At 47.7% G+C, this 19,667-nt stretch overlaps 2 protein-coding genes across 2 annotated transcripts in view; both read left to right on the forward strand.

Moving 5' to 3' along the window:
- The first annotated feature begins 405 nt into the window (after window positions 1-405).
- Window positions 406-19,667, forward strand: part of LOC129337150 (toll-like receptor 6) — a 62,317-nt gene continuing 43,055 nt past the window's right edge. The window contains exon 1 of the mRNA XM_054990676.1: window positions 406-493. The gene's annotated coding sequence lies outside the window, so the exon portion shown is untranslated. The remainder of the gene's footprint in view (window positions 494-19,667) is intronic.
- On the forward strand, window positions 446-10,356 carry LOC129337151 (toll-like receptor 1). Its single transcript, XM_054990677.1, has 2 exons — window positions 446-493; window positions 7,880-10,356. Exon 2 carries the CDS (start codon window positions 7,944-7,946, stop codon window positions 10,290-10,292), a length of 2,349 nt encoding a protein of 782 aa, XP_054846652.1. The 5' UTR covers window positions 446-493; window positions 7,880-7,943; the 3' UTR covers window positions 10,293-10,356.

A 19,667-nucleotide genomic window follows, 5' to 3' on the forward strand; every position in this document is an offset into this window, starting at 1 on the left:
CCTCCCGCCCCGGAGGGAAGAGCCCGAGGCGGGCCGGGCCGGGGCTCGGGGGAGCCGCAGCAGGCGCCGCTCGGGCGTTTGGGACGCGGCGGAGGAAAGCGAAGCGGGAGGAGAAGCGGGGCAGGAGAAGCCACGTTACCGCGGAGCCGCTGCGCCGTCCCTGCCCGGCGCTCGCCTCTCTCGCCCGGCCACGTCGGCACAGGCGGGCGGGAGGAGGGCTGGGCGCGGAGCGGAGCGGAGCGGAACGGGCGGAGGCGCCGGGAGGGAGGCCGGCGGGGCGGGGCGGGGACTCCGCGCCTCCCGCCCGCCCCGGCTCGAGGGCCGGCCGCGCCCGGAGACGCCTGGCGGGGCGGGCGCACGCGGGGCCCTGCGAGGGACTTCGGCGCTTTCGCAGGCGGGCCGGACCGGAGGGCTCCGCGGCGAGCGCGGCTCCCAGGCGCCCGAGGGCGCGCCGAGGTCCGCGGCAGGCTCCGCCCCTGGCTTCTTCCCCCCCGTAAGCAGAAGGGCGGCTGGGGGGGCTGGGGGGGGCGGGCCGGACTGAAGAGCTGAGTTGGGGCTGTGGCTGTTCGCAATCCCTCCCGAGGCCCCCAAGCCCCAGGCTGCTGCGAGGGCCGCGGGCAGGCTTGTGCCGTCGAGTCCCCTCCGGGTCGCGGCTCCTCCGCGATGCGGGGCGAGGGAAGAGGGGCGAAGTCTGTCGGGCCGGTTGGGCGCGCCTCTGCCGCGGAGGGGAGGCGCGCGCGAGGGACCCCCCCCCAGGCAGCGCCCCCTGCCCCGCCCCTGCCCCGAGGCCGCGCGGCTGCAGCCGGACCCCGCCCCTGCCTTTGGGGCACTCCTGGCCGTGGCTGGGAACAAACGCAACTTTCCTGCCTGCAGATGCGGGTTTTTGTATGCGAGAGCGACAGAGAAATGTTCTTTTTCGGCAGGCCCCGTTCTTGAAGCGCTCTTGCATCAGTTTTATTTCCTTGTTCTCTGCCATCTGCAATGCTGGTGTTTGTACGGCTTTTCTTTCTATCCCACACAACTGGATTTGATAACAATGTGAAGTTTGATTTTTTTAAAAACTGCTTTATTTTTCTTAAATTGTTTAGGTATGCTTATTTTTCAGTCGTGTTGCTTGCTTTATTCCACCCCCAATTCACTAGGATTAGTTATTTATGAACATTAATGTATTTATTTGTAAAGAGTCCAGTAGCACCTTTAAGACTAACCAACTTATTTGTAGCACAAGCTTTCGAGAACCACAGCTCTCTTCGTCAGATGCATGGAGGGTAAGAAGAAACTGGCCAGAGATATATAGGTGATGAGGGGAGGGGGAGTACATGCAAATCAGTTGCAAAAGTCATGCAAGAGGCGGAGTTCGCAATCCAGGCTGGGTGTGACCCCCTCCCCTCCGTAGCTGAATCTGAATGGAGTGCCTGACAGGCAGTTACTTCTCATAATGCGATAACTATCCAGAGTCTCCCCGTGGATTCTGCTTTTGAAAGGTTTCTGTTGCTCTACGGTGACCTTTAATTCCTTGATGGAGCGTCCTGGTAGACTGAAGTGTTCTCCCACTGGTTTCTGGATATTACCATTTTTAATGTCAGAATTGTGTCCATTTTTTTCTTTTTGCGCAGAAGTTGGCTGGTTTGTCCAATGTACAGAGCAGATGGACATTGTAGGTACAGGTGAGCATATATCATGTTGGAGGATGAGCAGCTGTGAGAGCCAGAAACAGTGTAGTTGACGCCATTGGGTCCTGTAATTGTATTTCCTGGGTAGATATGAGGGCAGAGCTGGCATCTGGGTCTGTTGCAGGGCCTGGTGCCTGTGTTGGTCACTCTGCTAGCCGGTTCATGGTTGTAGGTGAGAAGTCGTTTAAGGTTGGGGGGCTGACTGTAGGCAAGGAAAGGTCTTCCACCCAGGGCTTCTGAGAGAGAGGTATCATTTTCCAGGATGGGTTGTAGCTCACTGGTGATACGTTGGATGGGTTTGAGCTGGGAACTGTAGGGGACAACCAGTGGTGTTCTGTTGTTAGTTCCTTTCAGTTTGTCCTGGAGCAGGCTGTTTCTGGGTATTAGGATAATAATAACATACTTTGTAAACCGCTCTGAGTGTTAAGTTGTCCTGAAGGGCAGCATATAAATCAAATGTTGTTGTTGTTGTTGTTTGGCCCTTTCAATTTGTTTGCTCACCTCATTTGGTGGGTACTGTAGCCCCCAAAATGCTTGTTGTAAATCTCTTAAGTGGGAGTCCCGAACAAGAGCATTGGAGCAGATACAGTTGTAACGTAAGGCTTGGCTGTAGATAATTGACCAAGTAGTATGTTTAGTGTGGTAGCTGGAGGCAGGTAGATATGAGTATCGGTCGGTGGGTTTCCAGTATAAGGTGGAATTTATCTGCCCATTATGTAGTTGTACAGTGGTGTCCAGGAGGTGTACCTGTTGTGTAGAGTGGTCCAGGCTCAGGTTGATGGTGGTGTGAAAGTTGTTAAAAGTCCTGATGAAATCTCTCAAGGGCTTCCTTCCCATGGGTCCAAATGATGAAAATGTCATCAAAGAATCTTAAGTATAGTAGTGGTTCTAGTGGATGGGAGCTGAGGAAGCGTTGCTCCAAGTCCGCCATGAATATGTTAGCATATTGTGGCGCCATGCGTGTGCCCATGGCTGTGCCATTAACCTGTAGATATAAGCTGTCACCAAATTCGAAGTAATTGTGAGTACGAAGTGACAAAGTTCAGTGGCGAGCTGTGCTGTGGTTTTGTCCGGGATAATATTCCTTATGGCTTGCAGTCCATCTGCATGTGGGATATTGGTGTATAAAGCCTCCACATCCATGGTTGCTAGGATGGTGCCATCTGGTAGGTTGTCGATGGACTGTATTTTCCTGAGGAAGTCAGTGGTGTCCCATAAATAGCTGGGTGTGCTGGTGGCATAGGGCCTGAGGATAGAGTCCATGTATCCTGAGACTCCTACCGTGATAGTATCTCTTCCTGAGACAATGGGGCGTCCTGGGTTACCTGGTTTATGGATTTTGGGTAGGAGGTAGAATCTTCCTGGTCGTGGTTCCTGGGGTGTGTCCGTATGGATGTGTTCTTGTATGTCCACGGGGAGTGACTTTAATATTTTATTGAGATCTCTTTTGTATTCCTTGGTAGGGTCAGAAGGTAGTGGTTATAGAACGTTGTGTTGGAGAGTTGTCTCTCTGCTTCCTGTACGCAGTTATGTTTGTCTATGTTTACGACTGTGCCTCCTTTGTCAGCTTCCTTGATTATGATGCCAGAATTATTTTGGAGGCTGTTTATGGCATCTCTTTCTGCATGGCTGAGGTTCTGCTTTAGGTGTTGTTGTTTGTCAATTATCTCAGCCTGGGTACGTTGACGGAAGCATTCGATGTAAAAGTCGAGTGAGAAGCTGCAGCCCTCAGGGGGTGTCCATGTGGAGTTCTTGTTTCTGGAACTTTGCAACGATGGTTGTGCGTTGCTTGGCTGGGAGGGCGATTGCTGCTGGGATGGAGTCTGTTCAGCGTTTTATTCAGCAGAGTGGCTGAAGAATTTTTTCAGTCTTAGACGTCTGAAATAGACCTCCAGGTCTCCACAGAGTTGTATAGTTTGTGTGGGTCTGGCTGGGCAAAAAGATAATCCATGAGACAGGATGGATTCCTCTGCTTGGCTCAGTTGGTGGCTGGAGAGGTTGATAATGTTGCTAGGTGGATTTAAAGTGGCCTTCTTGTTCCCTCTTACATGCAGGAGTTTTGAGAGTTTCTTCTCCTCACCACCAATACATCTCTGGCCAGTTTCTTCATACCCTCCATGCATCTGACGAAGAGAGCTGTGGTTCTCGAAAGCTTATGCTACAGTAAAGTTGGTCTTAAAGGTGCTACTATTTTGTGACTACAGACTAACACGGCTAACTCCTCTGGATCTTATTTGTTTGTGTTATTTATAGACCACCTTTCTCAAGGTGGATTACACAGTGTCAGTCAGTACAGTTAGTTTCAAACACATTTCAATAAACTATGCAGTAAGATAAATTTGGTATTGCAAATGTTTAAAACTAACAAGAATCCAATATAGAGCCATGATTGGGCCCATTTCGGCCCGGATTGGGGCCAATATGGCCAGGATCTGGTCAGTGCCAGGTGGGGGAAGCCTTCTCCGCTCAGCACCGACGTGGCCCTGGCTGTTTCAGCCAAAAATGGCCATTTTGGGCCCCTTTCGGCCCGGATTGGGGCCAAAGGGGCCTGGATCAGGTCGGTGCTGCTGGATGGGGGAAGCCCGGATTGGGGGCCTGGATTGGGGGCAAAATGCCCCTGATCGGGCCACTGCCAGGTGGGGGGACACTCCCCTGTCTGGCAGCAGCCGAATCTTAGCCATTTGGGCCTGATCAAGGGGTGTGGCATATGCTAATGAGTTATGCTAATGAGTCCCTGCATTTCTTTTTCTACGAAATGACCCCTGCATAGTAGTAAAGTCCCTTTACTGATGCATCTCTTTGAGACCACTTCCTTATAGTACAGCCCTCCTATCTGAATAAAAAGGCTTCTTGAATAATTCAGTTTTGCATAGTTTTCAGAAAGTTTGCAGAAAGCTATAGGAGTTATAGGAGCTCTTGCTTTTAAATTAACTATGGTTATGTTATTTTTGTTTAAGCAAATCTTAAAATCTATTAACTAATTAATTATAAAATTAAATTATACAAATACTATATTTATCCATTTCTTCTGGGTGAAGGGAGATCAGCTGGAGGAGGTCCATTTTTAGCTGAAAATCTACCAGATTGGAAAGGGTTAAGGGCCCCCCCCCGCCCCCCCATGCAGGTTTGTTGCAGGTGTCCCCTTCTGTGGTTGCATTCTGACCATTAAAATGGGAGGGACTTACACTCAGCTGGGCATCAGAATGCGTTTGGAACACAGATGTGCACAAGCAACTTAAATGAGAAACTGAAGTGGGCGCTTAAAGTCTTCATACATCCCTGTGAGTCGCTGAGCTTCCCTTTGAGATACCATAACTTAATGTTTGACCTAAAGTTTATGTTTGCATACAACGCTTTTAGGAATGTTGCCACCATGTCACTAATGCAAAGTGGTCTTTTGAATAAGAAACTCTGCATGTTGTTTGCAACGAGACCGCACTGCCCTGCACCAAAGTCATACCTACCTACCATCAAGCTGTAGTCTCCTTCTAGAAGCCATGTGTAGCCCTTTGCTTTTGTGCATGGTTGTTGTTGTTTTTTACAAAATATCCCTACATGAGGGGTGGGGGTTGGAGGAGCTGGTACTTGAGGCCTGTGGAAAAGCAAAACTTTCGGCTGGACACAATGCTAGGGCTCCTTACTGAAGAAAGACTCCTAGTGGCGGGATGTACGGTTTGGAGTGGCCCAAAGCAAAACACTAAGTTCTTTCTCTGCCTTCTATTGAGTCACACCACGAAAACACCCACCCAGTACTGCCTGCTCCGACTGATGGTAGATTTATGGGTCTCATCTACAGACCATTCCAGCTATGCTGCCAGAGATCCGTTTACCTGGATATACCAGTGGGGCTTGGGAAACCGCGTGCAAAGCATTTGCTCTAGACGAAACCAGGCCCCCCCCCTCTCTCTCGCTAGAAAAACTGTCTCTGAAAAAGTGAATTTTCGCCTATAAACTCCGGCCACCAGAAGGCATTAGTCTTTAAGGCACAATAGAACTCAATTATTTTTGACAATTTGTCAATCTTTTCCACTTTTGTAATAAATTGTTTTAGACGTGAATTTAAACTAAGAATTGAACTAGCCTTTTTAACAGCAAAAAGGACAGTGGTTATGGCAAGCTCAAACACTGGACAAGCATGCCCCAGATGTTAAAGACAGAAGGGGAAGAAAGTAGACTGCACACTTAACCAGACTCCCCACCCCCCCCCCGCCCCCACAATCCCGCCTCTGTTTTTAAATGTCATTTTCACTTCTCCTTGAGGAGTGGGAAATCCCTTTCACAATCTGGCTGGGAAATCCCTTTCACAATCTTCCTACTTAGCGGGAATTTACAGATGCAGTTGCCAAGGGTGGCTGTTGCATTTGGAGTATATCGCAGCCATGCAGCCCAATATTCAATGCCTTTAGAATTTGCAAAGCACTATTATGAAGTCCCTCAGTTTCAAACACATTAAATATTTTGCTTCAACTTCAGAAGCCCAAAACTTTACTTGTTGCTCTTTCAGGCAGCAAGTCTTTTTTCAATATGAACAATCTGATTTAAACCTAAAGCTAAGAAATCATATAAAATTAAATGGATCTCATCCTCCTTGTAGGCAACATACTGGTTATTTTGGGCCGTGCTTGGTAAATTCTCAGCTCCACAAGGTACAATGGCTCTACTCCCAGAGATCTGTTGGGGCAGGATCTGGGATCTACCTGCTGCTGATGCCTATAAGGAGACGTGTCCGAGCAACTTTGATAACATGGTAAGACAGGGAGGTGTAAGATTGCCCGCCTCCAGACCATCTAGAATGACAACTGATCTCCAGATGACAGAGACCAATTTCCCTGGAGAAAACAGACTCTGTGCATCATATCCCTGCTGAGCCCCGTCCCTTTCCCAAATGTCAGGCTTCCCAAGCTCAAATATTCAGGAATTCCCAACCGGGAGTTGGCAACTCTAGGGAGCTGAGTGGATTTTTAAAAAAACCTCTCAGTGATATCAAAGCTGACAGAGTAAGGATCCAATCAGATAATCAGAGTTGTGGAGAGGGAATCCACGCTTCTAATCCCATTGAATTCAGTGGACTTAGAAAGGATTGCACGGACAGTATCCAGCAATGGAAACGTCACTCGCAACTCCCAGTGCTGGATTGGATGGAATTTTTTGGGCGGCGCTTGTACAATCCCAAGTTCAGCAGAGGATGCACGCGCCCAGTCCACGTGGCCTTTGTTAGGTCCAGGAACTTGTGGTTAAACTTTCTTTATTATTATTACAGCACTTAGCCAGTACGTTGGTTAAACTTGAGCAAAGCACTCTTGTAGGGTTGCGTCAGCATTCTTCTCTCTCCCCCGCCCCGCCCCCCCTTTCAAAATATGTTTGTGGAGGCCTGCATACATTTGAAGCCAGGCACAAATAGGGGGCTGCCGGGCCACCGGACAGGGGGCTGGGTAAAGTGGAGGCAGGGAAAGGGTTAGACACCCAGCATCGCCCTCCCCCCAGCGGCTTTTACTGTTCTAAATGATCGCCTACTGCTACTCCTGTCATTTGCACGTGACATGTCATTTAGGTACCGCCAGCCTACATGCGCAAGGTAATTCAGACTAGTACTAGCACTCTCTAGGGCAGTGATACCCATTCAGGACCTCGAGAGACGCGCGCAAGTCTTCTGAGGTCAATGTGGCACCTGCCCCTTGTTTCAGAAAAGCGGGCACAGCCCTTGACTTGTGGGGCGTGTGGTTGGCGGGTGGTTTCCACCTTGAAACAGCCTCTGCCAGAGTAGTGGGCAAGCTGAGAGTCTGCCTGAGGTACAGACTTCAGGTCATAGATTGAAAAATGTGGCTGTTTTGGTTGCTGGTCATTGTGAGTGTGGCTCTCGGCAAGCCATAGACTGAGCACCGCGGCTCTAGCGTCACACGCAATGAAACACAGAGTGAGGTTCGGCAGATGGGGGCAGACTCAACTTTTAGAGTTGTAAGTTTAAGCCCTAGAAATGCTACGTATGTTATTAATGGTGATTTCTTCAGTCTGCTGCCATCTGAAGAGAGAGGACGTCCCCTACATGCATAAGAAGATTTGTGTAATCAAAATAATTTTTGGAAGCACATTTGGAATGTTTTAAATTGAAATAGGAAATAAAGGCACTTGGCATTTAGAAAGTGCTCTATTCTTCTTAAAACTTAAAAGGGCTTGTAACAAAAGTCTATTTCAAATTCTGTTTACAGAACAGTAGCTGATACAGAGACACGAAAGTCACCACTAAGCTTATTTGAGGAATCCTTCTACATTATGGCTAAATCAAGAAGCCCAGCCGCCAGCAATTCCGGGGCTGTTTTCATTTTTATAACAGCCTTCTTGAAAAATATTCCGCTAACTGAGGAAACTGGATTTTCTACCGTCCGTTCAAACAGATTTCTAAACAAAGTTCCTAAGAATCTTTCAGCACAGACAACCGTGCTGGATTTGTCACATAATAATATTTCTGAACTCCACATTTCAGATTTCAGTTCTATTTTGCGATTGCAGGTATTAAATCTGGCTCATAATATCATCCAAGACCTTGACTTCAGTGTTTTCTGGTACAATGTAGACTTAGAATACCTGGATTTATCACACAATGTATTACGGACGCTTTCTTGTCATCCTGTTCTCAGTCTCAGGCATCTAGATCTCACTGGCAACCACTACACAGACATGCCAGTATGCCCCGAGACTAACATGCCGAAACTGCAGTATCTTGGCCTCAGTGCTAGAAGAATACAGGGATCAGCTCTCAGCGCACTTACGAATATACGACTGGACACTCTCCTCCTGAGCCTAGAAGACCTCTATGAATATAGAGCAAAAAGCATTCCACAGTTCAACACAAAGACCATCCAGATCGTATTCCCTGCCAACAAAGATGTCCGTATTCTCAGGGATCTAGAACTCGGCACTACAGAAAGTTTAGAACTGTCCAACATCCATGGTGAGCAAGTCAACGAGCTGAGAACATTCTTGCTCAGTAGAAATGGAGGATTACTAAACCTAACTTTGAACAATATGCAGTGTTCCTGGGAAGAGTTCATCAGCATTCTGCAGGCTGCCTGGGAAACCACCATTGAGCACTTAGTTATTTCTAATGCCACTCAGATGGATGCAACTAATGCAGACAATTTTAATCATACTAAAACATCTCTAAAAACATTGATAGTTAGACAGACTGTAATCACTTCAATTAAATCTGATCCACAACACATGTATAGGATATTTTCAGAGATGAACATTACAGCTTTGACCATTTCTGGTGCAAAGCTAATACATATGCTTTGCCCTTCCAAACCCAGTCATTTTACCTACTTATGTTTTTCTTATAATATTTTAACAGATGCAGTTTTTGAAAACTGCAATACCTTGACACTCCTTGAAATGCTTATTTTACGAGTGAATCAGCTTAAAAATCTAATCAAAGTCAGTTCAATGACCTGTCACATGAAGTCTCTGAAATATTTGGACATGAGCCAGAATTTATTGCAATACGAAGACCATGAGAAAGGATGCAGTTGGGGTGAAAATCTGGTTGAACTCAATTTGTCATCGAACCTGTTGTCTGATTCAGTCTTTCACTGTTTGCCAGTTAATATCCAAAAGCTCGATCTACAAAGCAACCAGATTTCAAGTATACCCAAAGAGATGGTTGAGCTCAGAGCTTTGGAAGAGCTGAACTTGGCTTCTAACAGGCTAACTGATCTGCCGGGATGTGGCCAGTTTAGCAGTCTGAGATTACTGAATGCCGAAATGAATTCAATATTCACGCCATCTTCTGAATTCTACCATACCTGCCAGAGCATCAGAGAGGTAAAAGCAGAACACAACCCGTTCATGTGCTCCTGTGAATTAAGAGTGTTCATTAATCTTAGAAAACAAGGAATGGTGGAACTGGTTGGCTGGCCGGAGTCTTACCTGTGTGAATACCCAGAATACTTGAGAGGAATCCAGTTAAAGGACTTCCACATCTCTGAGCTTGTCTGCAACACAACACTTTTGGTTGCCGTAGTTCTCGTCATTTTAGTGGTTTTTGCAGTTATCATTTCCTTTCTGTGCGTCTATTTGGACGTCCCTTGGTACTTGAAGATGATGTGGCAGTGGACTCAAGTGAAGCACAGGGTTTGGAAGAATAAGCCTGAAGACATTCATGACAATATAATATTCCATGCTTTTATCTCGTACAGTGAGCGTGATTCCGACTGGGTGAAGAATGTCTTGATTCCAAACTTGGAGAAGGAGGATGGTTCCATACGGCTCTGTCAACATGAAAGGAACTTCATTGCCGGCAAGAGCATTGTTGAGAATATCATAGACTGCATTGAGAAAAGTTACAGATCCATCTTTGTGTTGTCTCCCAATTTTGTGCAGAGTGAATGGTGTCACTATGAGCTCTACTTTGCCCATCACAAGCTATTCAGAGAAAACACCAACAATTTAATCCTCCTCTTGCTAGAACCAATCCCAACACATATCATTCCTGTCAGGTACCACAAACTAAAAGCTCTCATGGCCAAGAGAACTTACCTGGAGTGGCCAGCAGAGAAGAATAAGCACGGACTTTTCTGGGCAAATCTTAGGGCAGCCATTTATATCCAGCTTCCGGAGAAATGAATGACTTTTCCCTGAATTCCCCCCCCCCCCCGTTTTTGGTGAAATTAAATAATGATTAAAGCAAGCAAACGTCCTATATGCAATGTATTGTCGAAGGCTTTCACGGCCGGAGAACGATGGTTGTTGTGGGTTTTCCGGGCTGTATTGCCGTGGTCTTGGCATTGTAGTTCCTGACGTTTCGCCAGCGGCTGTGGCTGGCATCTTCAGAGGTGTAGCACCAAAAGACAGAGATCTCTCAGTCCTGAGAGATCTCTGTCTTTTGGTGCTACACCTCTGAAGATGCCAGCCACAGCCGCTGGCGAAACGTCAGGAACTACAATGCCAAGACCACGGCAATACAGCCCGGAAAACCCACAACAACCATCGTCCTATATGCACTTAACAGTTTGGGGAGCCAGTCTCTGACAGAGTAACCAGCACTTGACAGCAGGATGCCAAAATCATGTCTCAGCGTTAACACAGATTTTGTATGCATTCTCAGCAAGAGTACGCATTGATAATCAGAAAGTCAGATCTTTTCAGACCTTATACCCTTAAAGAAAGTGTCAGCCAGCATCATGCTCTTCAAATAACGTCGTACGATATATAACCCCCAGTTTATCTGCTTTAGAGCCATACAGGGCCTGCTGGGTCTGCTTACATTTCTGATTTGCTGTCTCTCTTGACTGCATCCCATACATATGATCTTATGAGTCATAAACACGTCTGTTTTATTTCTAAATGACATGGAGCTGTCTTCATAATGAGCTTGCAGTCTGGAATGGACCCTCCTTTTCATGTTTCGGTCCATCTTCCCCAACATATCTCCCTGATAATGTTTAATAAAAATAATCTATGATAACAGCATTGTATTTAGAGGTGTGCACAGGGGAAATTTCAACTGATTTGGTTTGGTATTATCGAACCGGGAAAAAAATTGGTATTCCCCAAATACCGAATTCATTTTCCAGTTCGGTTCAGCAATACAGAGCAAATTCAGCCATTGTTTCCTATGAGAAATGCAATTTGGGGCTATCTGGTGTCTGGGGGGCCATTTTTGGACCAAATTTTACCAAATTTTATGGGGTCCTCTCAAGAACCCTGAAGTTTCAGGGAGATTGGATGCTGGGGGGTCCATTTTATGGCCCCCCAAAGAAGGTGCCCCAGCCACCTCCAATTTCCATTATTGCCTGTGGGGGAAACTATGGGAGCTATCTAGGGGGCTGGGGGTGGGTTTTTGCAAGCACAATGCACCAAATTTACAGGGGATCCACTCCTCACTGTCCTCTCAAGACCCCCCGAGTTTAGGGAGATTGCACCCCAAAAAGGTGACTGTCAGATACGCCTCCAGCATACCTGTCATGGGTTATGGATTTCTTGCTGCAGTGTGTAGTGTACCTCTGAGAACATGCAGAAGGAACCTGTGTTGCTGACTGGTTGCTAGCTGCTTATCTTCCAGGTGTTTTGGTTACAATTTCCTGACAGGCCTGAGAATGTGGCCTTGAAGTTCCAGCTGAAACTGCAGCAACCTCCTGAGAGACTGAGCAGAACTCATCCTTTCCCTCCTCCCCTCTCTCCTGGCTCCCTGGCTCAGCGCGCCGAAACCCTAATGGACTTTCTTTCCCTCTGTGGGGGCGTGGACTTCGTCCTATAATTAACCTTGCTTTGCTGCCTTGAGTCACTTCAGCCAATGATCCTGTCTGACCATCTTGATCCTGGTATTCTTCTTTAATAAAGTAACTTTAACTCATACACCTGAGTGATGCAGTGAAGTGCTTGCGGAAGATACCTGGCAAGACCTGACAGTGCCCAGGCATTCCATTTGTTTCTATTATGGGGGGAAACTCCAAGGTGAGTCAAGTCCCACTGCAAAAACACATGGACCAAGGCTGAGATGGCCAGAGGCACACTCCCAAATAGAACCTCCCAAAGAGAATTCCCAAATTCCTCCCCCCTCCCACCTACACAGTGACCCTTACTCCATGCCCAGGAGATGGCAAAACTCCATCAGGATCCCTAGACAAACTGGCCTGAGGAAATTTGCTACCTGACCCCAAGGTTGCGATTGGCCTTACCCTGGGCATGTAAGAAGAGGCCATGAGAACTAAGCACTGATGTGACCCTTCTTGCTCTCCCTCTCATGATCTGCCCAAGTTCACAAAATAACCATTGCTGTCAGATTGGCCATCTAGCCTCTGCTTAAAAACCTCCAAAGGAGAGTCCACCACCTCCTACTGCTCAACTCTCTAGGACAGCAGGCGAGTGCAATGCGAGCCAACAATGTCACCCACCTAGGAAATGACACATTCGCTCTCCATGCTTGTCACGGCACGAGAGGAGCTTCTGAGCCTCGAGAGAAAGGTTCTGCCAGACTGCCTCCTTCTTGGCCCAGTAGCTCAGCAGATCGACGGGAAGCAGCTCACGGGGCTCTGCAAGGTAGTCCCTGACCACTGCCTCTGCCAAATCCCAGCTCATGCGCCTCACATTTCCAGAGGGGCTGAGGCCATGGCGCAGCATCTCTATCACCATGGACCTGCTGGTGCTAATTGCAGGGGGGCAACAGAACTGAGCCCCTTCCCCATCACCTCTGCTGGCAGCAGGCCCCTCTTGGCCTGTCTATGCTGTACCTGGGCACAGGGGGCATCTCTCATGCTGGTGAGGTTCCCATCATGCTTGGTGAAGGTGCCCTTGATGTGCGTGCATGGTCGCCAGCATGTATGACTCCTTCGCAGTGAGGGGCTGAAGGCGAGACTCAACGCCCTGACGCAGCCTTCTCACGAACGCGTGCACTCCTGGAACCATGCCCACACATGTTGCCTCTGAGTCCAGGATCGAGGACTGAAGTATATGGACCAAAGAAATGACCAGACCCAGGATTGCCATGTCAGCCGAGACCGTGATAGTGAAGTCCTTGAAGGGCCTCAGGACCTCCACTGTCTGGGAGCTGGATGAGCTGAGAAGCCATCTTTTCAGGACTCAGTGAATCACCCGGCAACTCAAGAGCCAATCAGGGCTGAGCTGTTAATTAGCATTTCAGTTGTGTGAAAATCTAGGAAGTGAACATAGATCGTCTGGGAACAGTCACCCAAGGTCGAATCTCTGGGGAACTCAGAGACTGTTCCACAAGTGTTATTAACCAGCCCAGCAACCACATATCTGAGTTTGGCTACAACATGATAACGCTTACAGTTCTGAACCTAAGTCCAGTCATTTTTACCAACGACCTGGTTTTGGGCTGCCAATTTCTTTACACTTCCTTAATCCCTAACTATGGTGTATTTTTTTATACTTAAGCATAAGTATAAAAGTATAAGTATCCGCCAAATTCATCACTGCAGTGATTGCAGTGCAGTGTTGATGAAACTGATTTCCAATTTAGCCTACTTAGGCCAGCAGTATGAAACAGATGATAGATGTCACATTTTGGTAACGATGAGAAACCGCCCACTTCCTTCCTTCTGTTCTCCTCCCATTATGAGCATCTTCTTTCCACTTCTCACAATGATAAAGTGGTACAAAGACATTTGAGTATAGATTCCATATGGCTGAGAAGTGTGAGGCATCACACCTCTGTAGACCCCAGTCTGTATAGGGCTAGTTATGACTTAATCCACAGAGAAAATAAGGGATCAAATTAGACAGGATATTGCTGAAATACCAATTGCTTTCAGTTAGACTTGCAGCTTGATCCTAAGCAAGTTTATGCAGAAGCAGGTCTTACTGAGTTCAGTGTGTGGTGGGTGGGTGGGTAGGGAGGGGTTAATGGTTTTAGGCAGGGCTTTTTTTCTGTGAAAAGAGGTGATGGAACTCTCTATTATCACACGCATGTGCACGCTCTTGGAAATGTGTGATGACATCACTTCCGGAAGTGACATCACTCCTGGAAGTGATGCCACTTCTTGTAACCCAGCACAATGCATTACAATGAGATAAATGTTAGTAAGCTTGGAAAATTACACTATTATGAGAAAGGGGTTTTTTCCTTTCTGTATCCTCTACAAAAAGTGAAATCTTTCATTCCCTTTCCCAAACATTTCATTTCTTTGGAATCATATTTTAAAATAAGCAAGAAGGAGGGGACCTCTAAAATCCAAAACCCATTTCACAAATCTAAATTCTAACAGATTCCCTCTGCCAGCGTAGGGGGGGAAATTCCAAAATTCTTTCTCAAAATTCCACAGAGTCTGAAATTCCTAATGTAATGAATAATGAATTTTAAAATTTTCAGGGAGGGTTTTGCTTTACTGGAGCAATGCAAAATTAGATACTCAATTTTAGCTGCATTAAATTTATACTTCGGTTAAAATGGCTTTTTTTGTTGCCTGCCAACTCTACCTTACCAATGGCTAAGCTGTTGTGATACTGTGAAATTCCCATAAATATTCCAATGCCCCAGACAAACAATATTCATAAATCTTCCTTAACATCCATATGTCCACTGCAATTTCAGTGATGTTAATCAGCTGAGGGTGGGGAGAACCATTTAAGTTACAGTTACTAAGACATAAGAACACCTACATGCTGATGAATATATTGATGAAAGTCTTCTGTGACTCAGACACAGCTATCCATTCCTAGCATAAAACTGGAATAACCATAACTGATATTTTAACTAATACAAATAACCATAACTGATATATTTAACTAACACAGAACCACTCTGCATTCAAAAGCTGTGGGCACCATAACAATGTCAACTTCAGTCAACAAAAGAATGAAAACAGCACACACACACACACACACACACACACACACACACACACACACACACACACACACACACATGAACAGCCCCACCCACCCCCATGAAAAGAAAGCAGAATGAATTCAAAGCAGCACACATACACCACCCCCCATAGCCCCATGAAAAGAAAGCAAAATGAACTCAAAACAGCATGCACATGCACACACACACAGCTCCCACTCCCCATGAAAATAAAACAGTGAACTCAAAGCAGCACATACACACAGCCCCACCCACCCACTCCCCCAATGAAAATAACAGAATGAACACAAAACAGCACACACATACACAGAAACCCCTGAATGAAATGAAAGCAGAATGAACTCAAAGCAGCTAAGCCCCCTCTGGAGAGCTGGCCCGAGCAGCTCTGCTTGCACTCTCTCTCACTCACAGAGGAATGGGAAAAAAGCAGAATGAACTCAAAGCAGCTTACCCTCCTCTGCAGAGCCCGTGCTGGGCCCCAGCTCTCTCTCTCTCTCTCTCTCTCTCTCTCTCTCTCTCTCTCTCTCTCTCTCTCTCTCTCTCTCAATCACAGAGGAACTGGGAAAAAGCAGAATGAACTGAAAGCAACTAAGTCTGCTGTGGAGAGTTGGCCCCAACAGCTCTGCTTGCACTCTCTCTCCATCTCTATCTCACTCATGAATGAAAAAAAAAAGAATGAACTCAAAGCAGCTAAGCCTCCTCTGCAGAGCTCGTGCCAGGTCCCAGCTCTCTCTCTCTGTCTGTCTCTCTCTCTCACACACACACACGCACACACACACACAGAGGAATGGAGAAAAAGCAGAAAGAACTCAAAACAGTTTAGCCTCCTCTGCAGAGCCCATGGGGCTGAAGGAGGAAGGAATCACGTGGGCAGATTCTAGAGCTTCCGGAACAGTGTTCTGGAGTGTTCCCCCTCAAAAAAAGCCCTGGTTTTAGGATAGCAGCCTTAAGCTTAGTCTTTATTGTGCTACGAGGTACATGGATTAAAAGGTCAAAGTAGAATTCCAAAGGCTTCTCATGCATTGCTCTGTTATGCAAGTAAGAAACAGCCATATGGGGTGGGGTTCCTTTTATTCCTTGCTATGCTCCTCAAACAAAACAATTTGAAGTACCCCTTAACCAAAAATGAAAGATGTGTTTTGTGTTTTGAGGGTAGGAATGGAAGGAGACAATAAAGAAAAAGAGAGGCCATTAATAAAGCCATTAATAATAAAAGAGGCCCAATAACAACAACAACAAAAACCCAGCTTTATGTTGACAGGCCCAGTATTGTGAAGACAAAGAAACAGAAACTCTGGTGTTTTCTTTTTAAAGAAACTCCTTTAAAGGCCAGTGAAATAACTTCCTTGTATTTGAAGCCAAAAAACAAACCCAGCCCCAACCCAGTGCTTTGTAGTGAAAAGAGGCCAGAGCTGTTTCTGTACGGCCCTCCCATCAGCTCCAAGGTGACCAGTAACAGCTTCTTATTCCTGTCCAGAATGACTAAGCCGTCAGAAATGTCTGCCTCGGGGCCTGCCCTCTTTCTGTGCCTGTGTGTTTGCTTGCAGTGAAAGAGGAAAGCACCCATTCCCTTACTGTGAAGCAGGTAATAAGATGACAGGCAGTTTCTTCAGTGCTAGTTTTTCCTTCACTCTTTCTGTGGAGGAATGCTTTTATTTGTAGGCTTGGACTGTTCCAAAAATCTTCAAACCCGTAGTTTTACAAAAATGTTCCCTCTGTCTTAGCTGACAGGAGGGAGGGTGGAGGAGCTACATACTTTCTAAGCCACATCCAGTGTCTTTAGTCATGCAGATGCCGCACCTGGCTGAAGGGCGGCCCGAAAAATTTCTGCCGATAGGTGGAGGTCACAGACTTGTAAGACTAAAATATCAAAGTGGATTCTTCCTGGAACCTCCAGAAAAAGCATCTCTGACCTGCCCTTTTTACCTGCTGAGGAGGTGGGCAAAGGGAGAGAATAAAACCTCCTGGCACAGGGTCTCTTTGGTTGATTTGAACTAGAAGTCGAAGGTACTATAAGGCCTGGTGCCTTGCAGGTGGCAGCCATTGGCCATGTGGAGGGCTGAGAAGCCTAAACTGGGACTACAAAGTACAAGGACCTCAATAAACTGGGACTTTCTAAGATACCGATCCTGCCTTAACAGAAGATCTAAATTAGGCATGGACAGAAGGAGGAATAGAGGAATTTTTTTGTATCAATTTCTTTTGAGATCCCCTGCTTAGAGGGTTTTCAGCCTCCAAGTGGTGGCTGGAGATCTCTCAGAATTACAACTGATCTCCCGGTGACAGAGATTAGTTCCCCTGGAGAAAATGGCTGCTTTGGAGGGTGGACTCTATGGTATTACTAGCAACAAAGCCCATTGTGGGGGGGGGGAATACAACGGGCTCTAGAAAGGGGAGGGCGGGCCGGCAGGCATTCGCTCCTCCTCCATCACTGATTCTAGCTGGTGAAGGAGGGAGTGGGCATTGTCATCTAGTCCATGCCTGATCTGCCTGATCTCAGTCGTGTGAAAGGGTGGTGGGCTTTGCTACCTGCTCCATGCCTGATACATGCCGGGTAAAGGGGGGGCCTTGCCTCCTGTTCTGTGCCTGACTATGGCTGGGTGAAGGTGCGAGGTGGGCATTGGATTCCAGGTTGCTCAAGGGGGGGCAGGCATTGCCACATTCTCAGCTCCTGATTCCAGCTGGCTGAAGGGGGGATGGGAATTTCCACCTACTCTGCTCCTAATACCAGGTTGTTTAATCCAGGAGGTGGCCATTGCCACCTGCTCTGCTCTGGATTCCAGGTGGCTGAAGGGGGGGGCGGGCATTGCCACCTACTCCGCTTCTAATAGCAGCTGCGGTTAAAGTGAGGGGTGGGCATTGCCACCTTCTCTGCTCCTATTACCATCTGGTTTAAAGCGAGGGGTGGGCATTGCCACCTGCTCAGCTCCTAACACCTGCTGGGTTAAGGCGGGGCGAGGGCATTGCCACCTTCTCTGCTCCTGATCCCAGCTGGCTTAAGGGTGGCAGCCATTGCTACCTGCTCAGCTCCTGATACCAGGTGGGTTGAGGTGGGGGTTGAGTACTGCCACCTGCTCTGCTCCTAATACCAGCTGTGTAAAGGTGGGAGGGGAAATTCCATTTCCTCTGCTCCCTTCCCTTCAATGTCAGGGCTTCAGCTACCACTGGAGCCTCAATGGAGGCTAGGGGCACTGCTTCTGGGTACCTCGTTGCATGGTCCGCTAAAGTCAGAATAAACCGTTTCCCCCTCTGAGTGGGCTTTGGGAATGGGCCCACTATGCTGACCCCTACCCATTGGAATGCTTCTCCCATGATAGAAAGGGACTGTAAAGGAGCCCGGGCTTTACATCCAATCTTGCCCACCTTTTGACATGTTGGACGTGACTTGCAGTAGTCCCTCACATCCTGAGCCAGTTTTGGCCACTAAAAGTTTAGCAGGAGTCTTTGTCTGGTCTTGTTAACTATTAAGTGCCCTGCACAGGGTATGTCATGAGCCAATTCTAAGAGCCTGGGCCTGTATTTCTCTGGAACCACAAGCTGTCGAACTGCTTCCCCATATCTTTGTCTATTAGGTGGCTACCAGAGCCTGTATAATCGACCCTGCTTCCATACCACTTGCTCAGAAAGAGCGTCTGAGAACTCCACTTCCTGGTTCCTTGCCCCATTGAGCAGTGGTTCCAGACTAGGGTCTCCTTGAACCTCTGACAGAAACATTTCTGGATCCCCCAGACTTTCTACCATCTGTTCCTCTAGACCACCCCTAGTCCCTCTGTTTCCAGGGCCCTTGGCAAAGATTTGGTTGGTGTCCTCAGTTCCCTCAGTTGGGTTTTTAGCATTACTCAACTGACTCCCTCCCAGTCTGGAAGGCTCCACAGTTTCCAGCTGCTCTTGGGTGGAATGGCACCCTTCTCCCCCTTTGAAACACTCTCCCTCGGGGCTGGGGACTGGCTGGTTCTGCCCCTCCTGGGGGACTACCCTCTCCTCAGCCTCTGTAACCTGGGTCACTCCCTCCTCCCGGGTTGGTGGAGATTTGGCTTCTGTGAAGTTGCCGTCCTCCTCCCACCTCCCTCGGAGGGTTTGGCTGCGTGTTACTGCATTAACGGTATGCTGGCCAGCCAACAAATCCCAGCTACCCCCCTGCCCCCCCTCGATCCAGCCCTGCCGACACCAGATCTGCCCTCACCAAGGTTACCGACTAGCCAGTGTTGGCATCTCCCAAAACCAACTGGTCTTTCACTCTTACCGGTTCTTCAAAATCACTCCAGTTTTCTGCTGGCTTCATTCAGGTAAAGAGGCAGTTGTGGCTTACCACTGCCACCTTCTCCTCTTTCCCTTTTTGCGTAACTGGTACGTTTGAATGGGGTTTGGAGGTCTCGGCTTGCAACTGTGGGCAGGCTGACTTCAGGTGCCCAGCCTCCCCACAATTGTAATACCTGCGAACCTGGGGCCATTTCCAGTTTGTCAAATTGGGGGACTTCCTACCCTCTCTGCCTTGGCAGGTGCCCCTTCCCTTTTGGGGGAAGGTTGTACTTTCCCACCCCTCTGGGAACCCCTCTCTTCCCTTCCCAAATGGGAAGTCCTCCAATCCAACCCCTCCCTGTTCAGCACCAGCTCGTCCACCAGTTCTGAGGCTCCTGCAACGGTTTTTGGCTTCTTATCTTTTACCAGGC

Source organism: Eublepharis macularius, chromosome 10 (assembly GCF_028583425.1).
Source record: "Eublepharis macularius isolate TG4126 chromosome 10, MPM_Emac_v1.0, whole genome shotgun sequence".
NCBI lineage: Eukaryota > Metazoa > Chordata > Lepidosauria > Squamata > Eublepharidae > Eublepharis > Eublepharis macularius.